We start from the raw sequence: 17345 nt of genomic DNA on the forward strand, positions 1-17345 counted from the left end.
CATATATTGTACATACACTGTACATAGATACACTGTAACCCCCCCACATAGGTTACAAGATCAGATAGTTCCAAACATTCCACACACAGATTTCTGTTACACTTCAGTCAGACTAAGGAGTGTCCAATATTTTGAATAAAAAAGGAAAAACGGAATACAAGTGATACAGCAGATCAGCAGATCAGATACAGATCTGTCATACAGCACTATTGTACACCGTAAAAACACATTTGCTCAGTTTACTTAATTCAATTAAGCAAACTAATAATACAATTACGTAAGCTTAACTGCAAACAGTACAGTTTTACTGTTTTACTGTTGCAAACAGTACAGATTACTAAATTGGGATAGTTCACCCAAAAATGAAAATTCTGTCATCACTTACTCACCCTCAGGTTGTTTCAAACCTGTATAAATTTCTTTGTTCTGTTGAACACAAACGAAGATATTTTGAAGAATGTGGAAAACTGAACAGTTCTGGGGCACCATTGATTCCATAGTATTTTTCTTTTTCTATATGGAAGTCAATGGTGCACAACTTTTGAGGGTTAGTAAATGATGGCAGACAAAATAAAAAAAATGAGCTGGGAAAGTTTCTGAAATTTGGTTGATTTGAAATGGAATGATCCAATTGTGTTCATGGTTCTTCATTAATGCTGGAAGATCTCCTCTCATCTGGACGGCTGTTGATTATCCTGGAGATCGTTCCGCTCTCCCTCTCTTAAACCGCTGCAATCATACAAATAGACTTTTAGAACAAATACAGAAAGTATCTTTTCCCTATGATGTTAGGAGGATATAGTATAATCATCCCATTAACTTCCTTATTTTAGATCAGAGTGGGGATCAGAAGTAAGGTATTGAAAAAAACTGATATCTGATAATACTCAGATTAATTATTCTTGTACAGATTTCTTAAAGCCATACAAGCCACTTTTTATTCTGCATCACTTTCAAATGTTTTCAGTACATTTGTTTAATGTTTGTGCCAAAACACCCATGACATTTTTAACTGGCCTGTGTCACACACACATTACAACATTAAACTGAGAGAGATGGAGAGAATGGGAAACATAGTTTGATGTGGTTCTACTTTTCACCTGTAGGAAAAAATATAGATATGTATCTCTTGAAAGAAAGAAATGTGAGAACTTAACTCCTTCAAAGTTCCTAGCACACTTTCTGAGACCCTCTCAATCAGATGTTGAGCTGTGATGATATACATTCCCCTTGTTTGTAAGTATTTTGAAGGAGGGATGTAAGGTCAAGAATGTGAAGAGAGTTGAGCAGTGAACACTGTCTCATATCAAAAGGTCTTCTATGAATCCCTTTGCTTTGACCCTCACAGTTGGCTTTTGTGTACTGTCATCTACAATAGTGTCTAAAGTCAGAAGCACTTCAAAAAACAACCTCTCTGAGGATTCCTGAAGCACCTAAACACTTTATTTAGTGCCTGATCCTTAGTCCAGCACCTAGTTGGTGCTATTGGATATTTGCTATTGGTGCTATTGGTTTGAATATTTACTATCTTTTGATTAAAAACATAATGGGTAACTAGTGACATGAAGTTGTTATAGGCTATTTGAAGTAATGTGATCATGTTTGCTTATTCACACACTGCGGTAAAACAGCTTACCTGTGACTTTCACTTGCACGATACAACTGGTTCCTGGCTCTGCTTCTGGCACTAAATTAAATTAAAAAAATGTAAAAATCATATTTCTTCACCACAAATATCCTATTATAGTAATCAAATCTCTGGGTAATCATCCCATCAACTTCCTCATTTTAGACCAGAAGCAAGGTATTGAAAAAAACTGATATCTGATAATACTCAGATTTATTCGTCTAGTTCACAGATTTCTTAAAGTAGAATCTGATTGTCCATTCAAGACATTCAAATGTCAGTTATGTAAGGGATAATCCATGGCTAGCTGCACGATTTTAATACACAATGTGAAGTAGAGATGGGCAGATTGATACTGCTCTACTGATATAGAGAGTTGAGCAGTGAACACTGTCTCATGCTTTGACCCTCACAGTTGGATTTTGTGTACTGTCATCTACAATGGTGTCTAAAGTCAGAAACACTTCAAAAAAACAACATCCCTGAGGATTCCTGAAGCACCCAAATGCTTTATTTAGTGCCTGATCCTTAGCCCAGCACCTAGTTGGTGCTATTGGACACAGTTGTCTGTGATTCTTGTCCTGACTCTCTTCCCACTTCTGTATGTGCTTGAATGACTCTCTTTAAAAAGTACTATATCATTAAAGGGATAGTTCACCCAAAAATGAAAATTTGATGTTTATCTGCTTACCCCCAGTACATCCAAGATGTAGGTGAATTTGTTTCTTCAGTTGAAAGCAAATTATGATTTTTAACTGCAACCGCTGCCGTCTGTCAGTCAAATAATAGCAGTGATTGGGAACTTCAACTATAACAGTAAATAAAACTTGCTTAGGCAAATCCAAATTAAACCCTGCGGCTCGTGATGACACATTGATGTCCTAAGACACGAAACGATCGGTTTGTGTGAGAAACCGAACAGTATTTATATCATTTTTTACCTCTAATATACACCACTATGTCCAACTGCGTTCAGCTTCCTGTTAGTGAGGTCAAAAAACGCGTTCTAATGACGGAAGTGATGTCTCGCCCATATACTTCAATGAGTGCGAGACATCACTTCCGTTGTCAGAGCGCGATCAGACCTCACTAACCGGAAGCTGAACGGAGTTGGACATAGTGGTGTATTAGAGGTAAAAAAATTATATAAATACTGTTCGGTTTCTCGCACAAACCGATCGTTTCGTGTCTTAGGACATCAATGTGTCGTCACGAGCCGCAGGGTTTAATTTGGATTTGTCTATGGAAGTTTTTTCGACTCTTATTGTTCAAGTTCCCATTCACTCCTATTATTTTAATGACAGACGGCAGCGGTTGCAGTTAAAAATCATAATTTGCGTTCGACTGAAGAAAAAAAGTCACCTACATCTTGGATGCCCTGGGGGTAAGCAGATAAACATAAAATTTTCATTTTTGGGTGAACTATCCCTTTAAGCAGTGAAAACAGAGATGCACTTTCCACAACACTTTAGATTAAAAAGATGTGCATAACACCAAATATGAATCTGATTGGAGGAATGCTCAGAGATGAGTGTGGAAAACCCTCTCCCTTTCACACTTCCCTCTTTATCCCTGGACTCGAGTACACCTGTAGCACGTTCAAATTTAATTAAATCAAAGCAAATTAAAATTTCCAAATGGTCTTATTTCATGTGACTTTTATCCAATTCTCTTTCAGTTGTGGGCTTTGTATATTTACTATCTTTTGATTAAAAACAATAACTAGTAACACTTGGGCATAGAAAGTTGTTATAATGTGATCATGTTTGCTTATTCACACACTGTGGTACAACAGCTTACCTGTGAGAGGTTTGAGAGGTTTAGTCTCTTGCATGGTTCCTGGCACTGCTTCTGGCAAAAAAAAAAAGAAAGTAAAAATCATATATCATGCCACAAATCTCCTATTTTTTCAAAGCTTTCTGATCAAGTCGAGTCAGTTTCATTAATGTAGTTCTTGCTAACTAGTTTTTTCACTGAAGCTTTGTGTTCAATGAGCTAATAAAATATATGAGCTAATATAATATTCTGTCTAATTATTTACTTTGTGTTCTCAGTCCAGGTTTATTTTGTCATAAGAACTGCCTGGATGTACAGTTGAGGTCAAAGTTTTATACACCTTGCAGAATCTGCAAAATGTTAATTATTTTAATGAATTAAGAGGGATCATTAAAAAGAAAAGAATGCTCCAGAAGGAAACACAATGCATTAAGGGAGGGGAACTTTACATTTGAAGATCAGGGTAAATTTGACTTATTTTGTCTTCTGGAAAACCTGTACTGTAAGGATCTTCTGTAGCTTCTGAAGGGCAGAACTAAATGAACAATAATAGACTTTAAACAAAATAAACAACCTGTGTTCACATCACCCTGATTCCCTTCGACAAAAACCCAATAAGATTTTTTAATTGGCTTTTGAACTGCTGCAGAAAATAAGGTCTGTGAATAACAAAAGTTTATGACACTTACACTTTTTGTTCATCACAATAATCTTCACAAATACACACAATGTTTATGAATTTTGAAGAACAAATATAATATGTAGTAGTAAAAGCTAAATGTAAACCAACTACACCACAGTCACATGACTTCAACGTCACCACTAAGCTTCTGGCAACTCTTTATTTAAAGTCTTTAGACTGATGATGTTTAATGTCCTCAACATCCTCTGTTGTCCCACTTAGACACTTGTTAGCAACTGCATTTTACAAGACAAGTCAAATATTTTTAAAAAAGTCACAAGAGGGTATTATTGATGTATTTCATATGATACACTCTAAAAAATGCTGGGTTAAAAACAACCCAAGTTGGGTTGAAAATGGACAAACCCAGCGATTGGGTTGTTTTAACCCAGCGGTTGGGTTAAATGTTTGCCCAACCTGCTGGGTAGTTTTATTTAACCCAAAAATTGTTTAAAAATTACTGTATTTCTTGCTTAAAATGAACCCATAATATGTTGGAAATTAATATTTATAAATATATTTAATAAACAAACATTTTAATAATTCTTAAACAATAAACATTGATTAAATTGCTTATTAATAAATGCTCATCTTTTGATTATTATTGTTGCCTCTAGTAATTATGTGTCTGATTTTTAATTTCCAACCTATTTTGGGTTCATTTTAAGCCAGCCGTACAGTAATTTTTAAACAATATTTGGGTTAAATAAAACTACCCAGCATGTTGGGCAAACATTTAACCCAACCGCTGGGTTTGTCCATTTTCAACCCAACTTGGGTTGTTTTTAACCCAGCATTTTTTAGAGTGTAGAATAAATAAAACATAAAATATCATGAGCTTGTGTTCACCACAGACCTCATTTCAGGCATTTAACAAAAAACGAACACTGCAGTAATATTACATTATATTCAAACTCTGAGGAAATTATAGATGCAAGATATCGGCAGTTGTGTTTGTATGAAAAACTGTGTGATATAAGAGACGTAAAAATGAAAGACGGTTTCAGTTTAAATTTTTTTGGGTATTATTATGAATAAGAAAAATATGTTTAATGACTACTTTTACACAATTTGTATCAACTGTAGGTAATACTTGCCATTTCGTCCTGCTTTATGTTTCATGTAAAAAATCACAGCTGCTGCTGCAACTACTGCAACACCCACCAGCACCAGGAGCACCAGCACACATATCAGTGCTTTATATCCTGGGTTCAGACCTGATTTTGTAAAGAACACAGAGAAACAGTCATTAGAACAAACAGCAAAGCTAAGAAAGTAAATGAATAATTATTATTATGAAATAATTAATATTATTAGAACTTCTCATTTAACAACATTATATAATCATTTTATTGCTAGTTGAAAATGGATGGGTTACTAAACAGTAACATATTGTTTGGAGTGAATACAGTGTTAGACTTATCAGCACATAAAAAATACAGACAGTTTTGTCTAACAACATTCATATTTTTATTTCACAACTCGTTTTGCACTTTCCAATGTTTCTCTGATCCTTATATTTAAGCAGGTAATTTTTGCTGCATACCTGAATCTGATCTTGGACTCATGCACTGACAGTGTTTAGTCAGGTCAGTGACTGAATTGTTCACCACACAGTTTCCATTGGTATCCTGATATTCCACCTCCAGAAATGGAGCAGTGCTGCTGATGATCCAGGAGAGAGACACCCGTGTGACATGCTCCACTGAACACTGGCAGACACATTCTGAGCATTTTGAGTCATTGACAATCTTGGGAGCTGGAGATGAAAAGAACATAAAGATATATTATTGAGAGGAGGATCGAAATGAATTAAGGCAGGCAGGTATATTTATGTAGCAACGCCATAACATGTCTTTAACATTGGAGGGAGCCAATTTTTATAAAGCATAAAGAAACAGTGAAGGAAATTCTAGATCTAATTATAGTTGGGAAATAATCATTTCTGAACATGTAGGCTGCTTTAATTTGAATGCCTAAAATGTCAAAAAAAATCTTGTATCTTGTAACATGAATAACGTAAATATATATTTTCAACTAAAATGGCCATATTCAAGAAAAAAGTCAAGTAGCTTGAATCACTGGATGTTACTGTTGGTCTTTTAACATTTCTAGCACAAAACATGTATTAAATGTTTCGCTAATTACATCTTACCTCACTCTCTTTCAACATTTCATCACCATGATCCGTTTCCATACATATTTTTGCGTATATCGCACATTCTTATCGTTTACATCCCATGTTCAGAGTAATGAGAGTAATAAGAAATTCACCAGTAGCCTATAGGCTATTTTTTTTAATAATTTTTTTAACATATAATGTTATCAAATAGGAAATATAAGAAAACAAGGTGAACTGGAGCAGGACTTTACTGCCTTTATTTGTTGAAGTGCAGGTTCGGACACAGAACAGCTCAATTTGTCCTGTATATAAAAATGTTTAGGGTCCATAAAAAGACTTGTACAGTGAAATATTCAGTCTTTGCATAATGCAACAATCATTAATGCCTTGAACATGTAGTCAAACCAGTCGCGGTTTGACGCGGCCAGGAACGCATTCAAAGCAGAAGAGTTATTCGTTCTGGTTTCAGAGTTCAATAACATCAAACCCATCAAATTATATTAGAGGTTTTGGAGTAAACCACTTTACTTGAGATAAAAATCTATATAAATAAATTGCACTTATAAAATTATTTCATTTATAAGTGTCATGTTTGTGATTTTCACTTGTCATGTAGCCTAGAAAGTAGCTACATTTACGGGAATATCAGCAGTTGTGTACCACCAGGGATGTGTTATTATTCTATATTCTATCCTACCAGGACCGACCCAGGGTGGAGTTTACTGCACATTTCAAAGTTACTTTAATAGAGGTTGTTGTAATTTTTTAAAATAAATTAACAAATTTTTATGGACAGCTATGCTATCCACATATGTACAGCAACTCACTTTGACATGAACTCTTAAAGGGAATGCATGCAAACAACAATTTAGAAAAAAAATGAACAATATGAAGAATTTACTCACCAGAGACATTAACACTGAATTCCTTCTTATCCTCTTTACCAGATTTGTTGATGATCTGTAGTGTGTACAGTCCAGCTTGTTCATCGCTGATGTTCTTGATGGTGAGAGATCCATTATTGTGTATCTTCAGTCTGTCTCTGAATGAGTTGATGATCCGTTTATAAAGTTCAGCTTGTTCAGGGCTGAGGTTCATACCGGTGAGAGATGTCTCATCAGTAATCTCACACAGTGGGGTGTCACGTATATTACATCTGGCTATAATCCATTTCTGTGGTCCAAACATCCACGTTATTTGTTTATATTCTTGTCCATCAGTTTGTAGGGTTACAGACGATCCCTCTGTTCCTGCTGTCCTAACACCAACTAGAAAACACAATCAATAAAAGTTGACATTAAAACCATGTGATGTGTTTAAGGGTTTGATGTTTTACATTAGCAAACTAAAGAAAGTGAATGAACTTTCAAATGTAAAACTATTTAATTTCAGATGTAAGCATTTTCAGTGTGAAACAGAAGAGTGGATTATGACAGTGATTACATTGTCATTTATTGATATTGACAGGGATCACATAATCAATAATAAAATTATTTTTTTGAATCCTGAGAATTATTTTTCATTAACTTTTCAAAACTAAAAAAATACAACCCAAAACTACATTTTAAATGTATGTTCAAGAGAATGAATGAAACCTAAAATGGGAATGCAACTCTGGACTTGGAAATGTGTTTGTTTTTGGGGATCTGATGCAAGAGCATGCATTAAACATCAGCCCTTGGTAATTAAACATCAGCCCTTGGTCTCACACTCACTGCAGAGCTTGTCTAAAAATTCAGAGTAACACATCACAACAGGAGCCAACTTCCTGTTCACAGAAAGCCCGTCTCTGTCTCAACACAACCGCCCCTAACAATCTCTGTCAGAGAAAAGCAGAACTGCATTTCATAATATGAAAAATCTGGTCAATTAGAACAAATATACTTCTTGTATGAGCTGTGGAAAATATTACCTATTTTTTAAAGCTATACTAAATATCAAAACTAACTAACTAACTTTAACTCAAAAAAAGTCTAGGTAAGTAGATTATATATTATATATTTATAAATTAATAATTATATATTTTAAAACATTTTTGTCATTTCTGTAAAATGTTGGATTTATAAACAATAGCTGCCTGGATCTTGTGATGAATTTTGTTAGTGTGTAATGTTTTTATATAGGCATTTTATTTTAGTTTATTATCATCAGGCTATCTTAAAATTAAATGACCAAGTTTGCTCATATTAATATATGCAAGATCCACACAAACATCATTTACATATTGTTCTCATTTGGTATCTTTGGAAAGAAATTTATGAGGAATTGTTTTCCCTTACTGTTTACTTTTTGTCTGATCTCAGCTTGAACGGTGGCGCGATTCGAAGATCACTCCGGAGTCCGGCGCAGACGGAGTGATCATGCGCATAATCGTAAAATAATAAAAATAATAATTTCAGCATCGTCAATGGCCCCCTCACACGCCAGGGCCCAATATCACTATTTCCCCTCACTTACGACGCCCCTGCGGACTACACACAAGACACAAGAACTGATGCCCAAAGGAGAAACACTTACTGTTAGTGAGGAGCAGTATCCAGAGACAAAAGATCAATTTGCTTCCCATAGTGTTCCTAACAAGTAACGATCTCTGCACAAAAGGGGTTTTATCCATGATAAACAAAAACTGGCACAATGAACGAGAAAAAAATGAACTGCGTACGTGACGGTGAGAGATGAAACTGACTGGTTGAGGCTGACTGTGTCTACAACTCACTCCCACAAAACAAGCCCTTCCTTCCGACCCATCCAGATATACACGCGTCAAGTTACGCTACATACGGATCATAACTGTTCAAGAAATTAAATAAACGTTTGGCAGATCTCTACTTGTTAAATCCTCGGTCAAGTCTCCATGTAAGTGACAAGCCTCACACACACGCACACCCTTTCCTGTAGGGCACAAGTGTGGGGAATGGCAGAGAAAGAGAGAGCAGAAACCGCATCTCAGGAAACAAGTTTTTACCTCATCACTTCTTTTAATTGCGCATTGTCATGATCTCTGCTTTTGTTATGAATTCAGGTCTCTTTTTATGTTGCATCATGCTAAATAAAATGGATGTAGGCTAATTGATTGTGACAGTGAATAAAAAATATATTGATATACATGGACTCAAGTCACTTATTTGGAATTTTATTAAATTCAGTAGCATTTATGTAAAATAAAATAAAAATAAATAAAAATAAAAAGCTGGCTGAGGCTGACTGTGTCTACAACTCCCTCCCACAAAACTATGTATGAAATATATTTTGATATTTGTTCAAATATCATTTTTTATATGTACATGAGATAAACGTTTGGCAGCTCTCTGCAGAAAGTTGCATAAAATGGAAATACTCAATAAAGTAGGTTAACTACGTTACCTCAGATGGTTGAATGGTTAGATTCCACAACTGGTGATAAAACATAATAAGACAATACAACATTTAGCCTACTGTAGAAGCCATACAATTTACTGGTGACTTAATTTAAAAAACTGTTCTTTTGCGCTTCTGATTTGGCAGTGAATTCCGAAAATAAGATGTGAAGGATTCTATGGTCCAGTTAGTATTTTCACCCCATAATGGCGGCCGCGCAACTGGAGCGCCATCTAGTGGCTGTTTGCCAAAAAGCATCAAAGTGTCGCCTCTTGGGTTCTATACTCTTTGATAAGAGCCAATGTCCGATTGGTAAAGTCATCGCGTCACTGCAGCGGCCTTTAGAAGCTCCGGTTTCTATAGAAACAGTCAGACTCGCGCCTCCGAAATGAGGCACAAGAGACACGCATTTAGGTCTGCGTATGCGCATTAAAATGATCCAGCCTGAAAAATACAGTTTTTTTTTTGTCATGATTCGAGAGTTTAGAAAAAACATTTGAGAGAGTTGTTGTCAGATTTCATTGGTGATTACAAATATGAAATTTAATCGAAAGCTTGGCAAACAGCTTTGGAGAATTTGATGGTTCCCCATTCAAAGAGAAAGGAGTTGCACTTGAATGCACGAGAGGCGTTTCAAATATGGCCGCCGAGTGAAATGGCTTATCTTAAAGGGACTTTGGTTTATATGCAGTTTTTAGGTGATGACTTTTTTAGAGGTCTTACCTTAAAAATCTTCTGCCTCTATTGTTCAAGTATTCAATTACTTAATTACATTTTGAGTCATAAAAATCATACATGCTCTGGCAAAATGATGCTGATATCAGGAGCTGATATTTTTGCTGCCAACTGCCATCATATTCGCAACTCGCATTACCCTTCTAGAAACAGCAGCACAGACAAACACTCCTATGTCCATCTCTACGGTTTCAGGAAAAGGGTGTGTGGGGGGCTTGTCACTTGAAATTGGTCATCTCAGTCATGAAAGATTAAAGTAATATCACAATTGGCATTATTTCTACCATGTAAGTTATACTATACTCTACGGAAGAGGATTAGGGTCAAGCAATAATAAAAAATAAAACCATCTCGAGATTAAAGTTGTTAAATTTCGAGAAAAAAGTCGAGATAAAATGTTGAGAATAAACTGAGTTTGTCAACATTTTATCTCGACTTTTTTCTCGAAATTTAATGAAATTTTTCTCATAATTTAACGAGTTTATTCTCGTAATTTAATGACTTTATTCTCAACATTTTATCTCGACTTTTTTCTCGAAATTTAATGAAATTTTTCTCATAATTTAACGAGTTTATTCTCGTAATTTAACGACTTTTTTCTCGTAATTTAATGACTTTATTCTCAACATTTTATCTATACTTTTTTTCTCGAAATGTAACAAGTTTTTTCTCGTAATTTAACGAGTTTATTCTCAACATTTTATTTCGACTTTTTTCTTGAAATTTAACGAGTTTTTTCTCGTAATTTAATGAGTTTATTCTCAACATTTTATTTCGACTTTTTTCTCGAAATTTAACAACTTTAATCTCGAGATGGTTTCATTGTTTTATTATTGCCCTAATCCTCTTCCGTACTATTCAGCAGCTATTCTTAAACATAAAATTTCTCAAGAGAAATTTTTGAAGGGGACACAAATAATACAGCCAAAATTTTACTTTTAAGGATATATGTACATAGAGGAAAGCCTTACTACTATTGTAGCCATGTTTCTCTTTGGCTTAATGAAAAAACTGATTAAACTGACCCAAAAAATATTTTCATGATTTGTTATCGCAACATTTTTTCTTTTGTCAAATCAACTTTAATTAATTTGCTTCAGATAACATAATATTTTGAGTTTCTTTTGATTAAACCAATCTCCTTAATTGTACTAACTCCATTTTTAAGAACCAGAAAAACCTGCTCTGCTGCGCAGCTGCCTCTCTTATGACTCATTCCGTTACCGCGCCTCATATAAGCCGGTCGCGTGTACAGTTATCCCGTTCAAGTGGATCTTCTCGACTCGACTGTGCTAGTTTGTGTTCCTTAAGAGAGCAGTGGAGATTGTTACTTGTTAGAAACATGGAGATCAAATCAACCTTGTGCCTCTGGATAGTCCTCACTATCGGTAAGTGTTTGCATCAGTTCCTGTGTGCGTTTTATTGAAAATTATCCCAACACGATCACAAGAGAATGCGTATCAATAGTACTCGTGTGTAATCTCGTCAGAACATTTCAGATTTAACCGATTTACATTGTGAAAAAAAGAGTTTTTCTCTTTGTTTGATCTCTTTATGATGACACAAGCCTCTGAGCGCCCGCCGCCCGAGGGTAGAGCAATAGCACCAAAAACTATAATGGTGTCGTTTTTTTCATGTAATATTTCTTTAGAATAGGTGTGTTTATGCATTTAATGTATTCCCCCGGGGCAAGAGTTTTGAGGTTTATCTTTTTCTTCTTCCTCTTCTTCTTCTTTTTTTTTTTTTTTTTGTAGAAGTGTTCCACTGTGAATGTGCACACACTGATCATTGATCAGGCAGTTTCCAGAGATGCGGTCTCTGCTCTCTTTTTCCCCACACCTGTGCCCATCTCTGCGGTTACAGGAAAGGGTGTGTATTTGTTCAAATATCATTTTTTATATGTACATGAGATAAACGTTTGGCAGCTCTCTACTTGTGTGTGAGGCTTGTCACTTACATGGAGACTTGACCGAGGAGTTAACAAGTAGAGAAAAAATGATATTTGAACTAATACACACCCTTTCCTGTAACCGCAGAGATGGGCACAGGTGTGGGGAAAAAGAGAGAGCATCTCAGGAAACTGCCTGATCAGTGATCAGTGTGTGCACATTCACAGTGGAACACTTCTACAAAAAAAAAAAAAAAAAAAGAAGAAGAAGAAGAAGAAGAAGAAGAAGAAGAAGAAGAAAAGGATAAACCTCAAAACTCTTGCCCCGGGGGAATACATTAAATGCATAAACACACCTATTCTAAAGAAATATTACATGAAAAAAACGACACCATTATAACTAGTTTTTGGTGCTATTGCTCTACCCTCGGGCGCTCAGAGGCTTGTGTCATCATAAAGAGATCACAATGAGCCCAAAACTGGAAAAACTCTTTTTTCACAATGTAAATCGGTTAAATCTGAAATGTTCTGACGAGATTACACACGAGTACTATTGATACGCATTCTCTTGTGATCGTGTTGGGATAATTTTCAATTAAACGCACACAGGAACTGATGCAAACACTTACCGATAGTGAGGACTATCCAGAGGCACAAGGTTGATTTGATCTCCATGTTTCTAACAAGTAACAATCTCCACTGCTCTCTTAAGGAACACAAACTAGCACAGTCGAGTCGAGAAGATCCACTTGAACGGGATAACTGTACACGCGACCGGCTTATATGAGGCGCGGTAACGGAATGAGTCATAAGAGAGGCAGCTGCGCAGCAGAGCAGGTTTTTCTGGTTCTTAAAAATGGAGTTAGTACAATTAAGGAGATTGGTTTAATCAAAAGAAACTCAAAATATTATGTTATCTGAAGCAAATTAATTAAAGTTGATTTGACAAAAGAAAAAATGTTGCGATAACAAATCATGAAAATATTTTTTGGGTCAGTTTAATCAGTTTTTTCATTAAGCCAAAGAGAAACATGGCTACAATAGTAGTAAGGCTTTCCTCTATGTACATATATCCTTAAAGGATTAGTTCACTTTTAAATAAACTTTTGCTTATAATTTACTCACCCCCATGCATAGGCTTAATTTGCGGGTGGGACGGGTGGGACATGTCCCCACCACTTTTTGAAAGGGTCGATATTGTCCCCACCACTTTTTGAAACATCTCGCGGCATCTCGCGGATATCTGATACAAAAGAAACACCTCTAGTTGATTATCAATTTGTGTTAATAATAGGCGATCTGGTGCTGGGATGTGTTGTTTTTGAAATCATGTTGAGTGCTCGTTGTTGCGCCCCTGATAACAGCGACAGTGTTCTCTTGGCGCTCGTGCACACTGCACAGTGTTCACACGGACGAGCGCTTCAATCTATCGCTTAACTGTTGCAGAGACTCTATTCGTTACGTTGAATCACAAAACAAAATACAATTAAACGTGTCCCTGCTCTTGATATACACTCACTGACGAACATCTTTGGTTTTAATGAGAGAAAAAAAAAATCATACATGGTTGGATTCGAACCCAGAATCTCTTGCATGCTAAACGAAAATATTGCCTCCAGTCCATCAGGACAAACTATTTTCAATAGCGGATCCACGTATTTATCAACTAATTTACATACTTTCGAGACATTGTATTATAACAGATGTAAGGAAGAAACTATCATATTAATTTTAATGTCATATTATTATTATTATTATTGTAATAATACAATTACAATACCCCCCCCCCCACATACACATTCCTGTCCCACCCACTTTTGAAAACAAAGTTACGCCACTGCCCCCATGTTTAAAGCCCTTTGAAGCTGCACTGAAACTGTCTTTAGGACCTTGAACCGTCTGGTGCCCATTCAAGCCCATTGTATGGAGAAAAATCCTGGAATGTTTTCATCAAAAACCTTAATTTCTTTTCGACTGAAGAAATAAGGACATGGACATCTTGGATGACATGGGGGTGAGTAAATTATAAGCAAAAGTTTATTTAAAAGTGAACAAATCCTTTAAAAGTAAACTTTTGGCTGTATTATTTGTGTCCCCTTCAAAAATTGCTCTTGAGAAATTTTATGTTTAAGAATAGCTGCTGAATAGTACGGAAGAGGATTAGGGCAATAATAAAACAATAAAACCATCTCGAGATTAAAGTTGTTAAATTTCGAGAAAAAAGTCGAAATAAAATGTTGAGAATAAACTCATTAAATTACGAGAAAAAACTCGTTAAATTTCAAGAAAAAAGTTGAAATAAAATGTTGAGAATAAACTCGTTAAATTACGAGAAAAAAATCGTTAAATTACGAGAATAAACTCGTTAAATTATGAGAAAAATTTCATTAAATTTCGAGAAAAAAGTCGAGATAAAATGTTGAGAAAAAGTTATTAAATTACGAGAATAAACTCGTTAAATTATGAGAAAAATGTCATTAAATTGAGAAAAAAGTCGAGATAAAATGTTGACAAACTCAGTTTATTCTCAACATTTTATCTCGACTTTTTTCTCGAAATTTAACAACTTTAATCTCGAGATGGTTTTATTTTTTATTATTGCTTGACCCTAATCCTCTTCCGTAGAGTATAGTATAACTTACATGGTAGAAATAATGCCAATTGTGATATTACTTTAATCTTTCATGACTGAGATGACCAATTTCAAGTGACAAGCCCCCCACACACCCTTTTCCTGAAACCGTAGAGATGGACATAGGAGTGTTTGTCTGTGCTGCTGTTTCTAGAAGGGTAATGCGAGTTGCGAATATGATGGCAGTTGGCAGCAAAAATATCAGCTCCTGATATCAGCATCATTTTGCCAGAGCATGTATGATTTTTATGACTCAAACTGTAATTAAGTAATTGGATACTTGAACAATAGAGGCAGAAGATTTTTAAGGTAAGACCTCTAAAAAAGTCATCACCTAAAAACTGCATATAAACCAAAGTCCCTTTAAGATAAGCCATTTCACTCGGCGGCCATATTTGAAACGCATTCAAGTGCAACTTCTTTCTCTTTGAATGGGGAACCATCAAATTCTCCAAAGCTGTTTGCCAAGCTTTCGATTAAATTTCATATTTGTAATCACCAATGAAATCTGACAACAACTCTCTCAAATGTTTTTTTCTAAACTCTCGAATCATGACAAAAAAAACCTGTATTTTTCAGGCTGGATCATTTTAATGCGCATACGCAGACCTAAATGCGTGTCTCTTGTGCCTCATTTCGGAGGCGCGAGTCTGACTGTTTCTATAGAAACCGGAGCTTCTAAAGGCCGCTGCAGTGACGCCATGACTTTACCAATCGGCCATTGGCTCTTATCAAAGAGTATAGAACCCAAGAGGCGACACTTTGATACTTTTGGGCAAACAGCCACTAGATGGCGCTCCAGTTGCGCGGCCGCCATTATGGGGTGAAAATACTAACTGGACCATAGAATCCTTCACATCTTATTTTCGGAATTCACTGCCAAATCAGAAGCGCAAAAGAACAGTTTTTTAAATTAAGTCACCAGTAAATCGTATGGCTTCTACAGTAGGCTAAATGTTGTATTGTCTTATTATGTTTTATCACCAGTTGTGGAATCTAACCATTCAACCATCTGAGGTAACGTAGTTAACCTACTTTATTGAGTATTTCCATTTTATGCAACTTTACACCTTTATTAATAGTAAATTAATAATTAATAAATTTAAGATTTGCAGCTAACAATATATTTAAGACCTAGTGGAGTAGGCTAATAGTATAATAATATCTGAATTGAAATATATATATTGTACGTTTTAATGGATCACGCTACAAACATAATATATCCAACAGAAGTTAAATCTACCAAAGATAAGAAAAAGATGAAAGAAATTATCCTGAGAGAGAACCCAGAGACTGCTGTCTGATTACAGTGAACCGGTGTAACCTGCTCTTCTTCACTGAACACCCGTCAGTCTGGCACACCATCCTCTGCTCTGCCATGACATGCAGAAGAAAAGGAGGCATCAGCATTATAACTAGTTTATAGTTTTTGATGCTATTGCTCTACCCTCGGGCGCTCAGAGGCTTGTGTCATCATTAAGAGATCACAATGAGCTCAAAACGGCAACAACTGTGGTTTTAAATCCGATACATATCCGATCTCTGAACATGCGACCTACGTCTAAACACGCATATCCGATTCCCATTGGAATTCCAAGCCATCACAAGGCGAGGGCGGCACGTTTGCTCACTAAAATATAGCTTCAATGTTGTATCATGAAGGAGACGTGCTTGTATGCACTCGCACTAAAAATCCGCCGCTCTATATTGATGTGGGAACTTTGTCTAACGTGAAAGAAATTGCGCACACACATATATTCAGCAGCTGAATTTCAAACTTTGCCCGGTTAATTTAAAAGAGACCGCCGTGTTTTTGTTTTTCTTATAAGCCAAAGGCTTCACTGTAGCTCTCTTTCTCTCTCTCGCGCGCGCGCTCTCTCTCCCTAGCTCGCTCGAATTCATTAAAAAATGGAATTCTAAAACTAATAAATGTAGATAAAATATCAAACACAAATTACCTTTATTTTCCGGTCTATATCCGTCCAGTCAGAATTTGCGCTGCAATACATCCATGACAGCTGTTAACTTATCCATTCTGACAGGCTAATCATGGCCTCTCCATGAAATATATAAATAATTTTAATAGCACGGCCATTCAAAACCCGAGGATCTACTATGTGCATTTAAAACTGTCAATGACGATCATTTTGGGGCAGGAAGTAATGTCTAAAGTTATTGTAAACACACTGGCCAAAAATCGGATATGGTCAAACGATCGGATCTGTGCATTAAGACTTGCAGTGTAAATGCAGCCCTCTTTTTTTCACAATGTAAATCGGTTATATCTGAAAAGTTCTGACGAGATTACACACGATTCTCTTGTGATCGTGTTGGGATAATTGTCAATATAACGCACACAGGAACTGATGCAAACACTTACCGATAGTGAGGACTATCCAGAGGCACAAGTTTGATTTGATCTCCATGTTTCTAATGTTTGGCTGTATTATTTATATCCCCTTTAAAAATTGCTCTTGAGAAATTTTATGTTTAGGAATAGCTGCTGAATAGTAGAACTTACATGGT

The 17345-nt window shown here is 35.8% G+C and overlaps 1 protein-coding gene across 2 annotated transcripts in view; it reads right to left on the minus strand.

Moving 5' to 3' along the window:
* Window positions 1-17345, minus strand: part of LOC125254386 — a 94991-nt gene that overhangs the window by 48718 nt on the left and 28928 nt on the right. The window contains exons 2-7 of one of the 2 annotated variants that reach the window (XM_048168986.1): window positions 7113-7475; window positions 5632-5844; window positions 5183-5302; window positions 3428-3478; window positions 1637-1687; window positions 530-729 (exon numbers count right to left, since the gene is read on the minus strand). In XM_048168986.1, the coding sequence (XP_048024943.1) occupies window positions 722-729; window positions 1637-1687; window positions 3428-3478; window positions 5183-5302; window positions 5632-5844; window positions 7113-7475 (806 nt within the window). In that variant the 3' untranslated portion in view covers window positions 530-721. Of the gene's footprint in view, window positions 1-529; window positions 730-1636; window positions 1688-3427; window positions 3479-5182; window positions 5303-5631; window positions 5845-7112; window positions 7476-17345 lie in introns of those variants that run through there. The other variant, XM_048168987.1, reaches the window with a different exon arrangement.

This window comes from Megalobrama amblycephala, linkage group LG19 (assembly GCF_018812025.1).
Source record: "Megalobrama amblycephala isolate DHTTF-2021 linkage group LG19, ASM1881202v1, whole genome shotgun sequence".
Lineage (NCBI taxonomy): Eukaryota > Metazoa > Chordata > Actinopteri > Cypriniformes > Xenocyprididae > Megalobrama > Megalobrama amblycephala.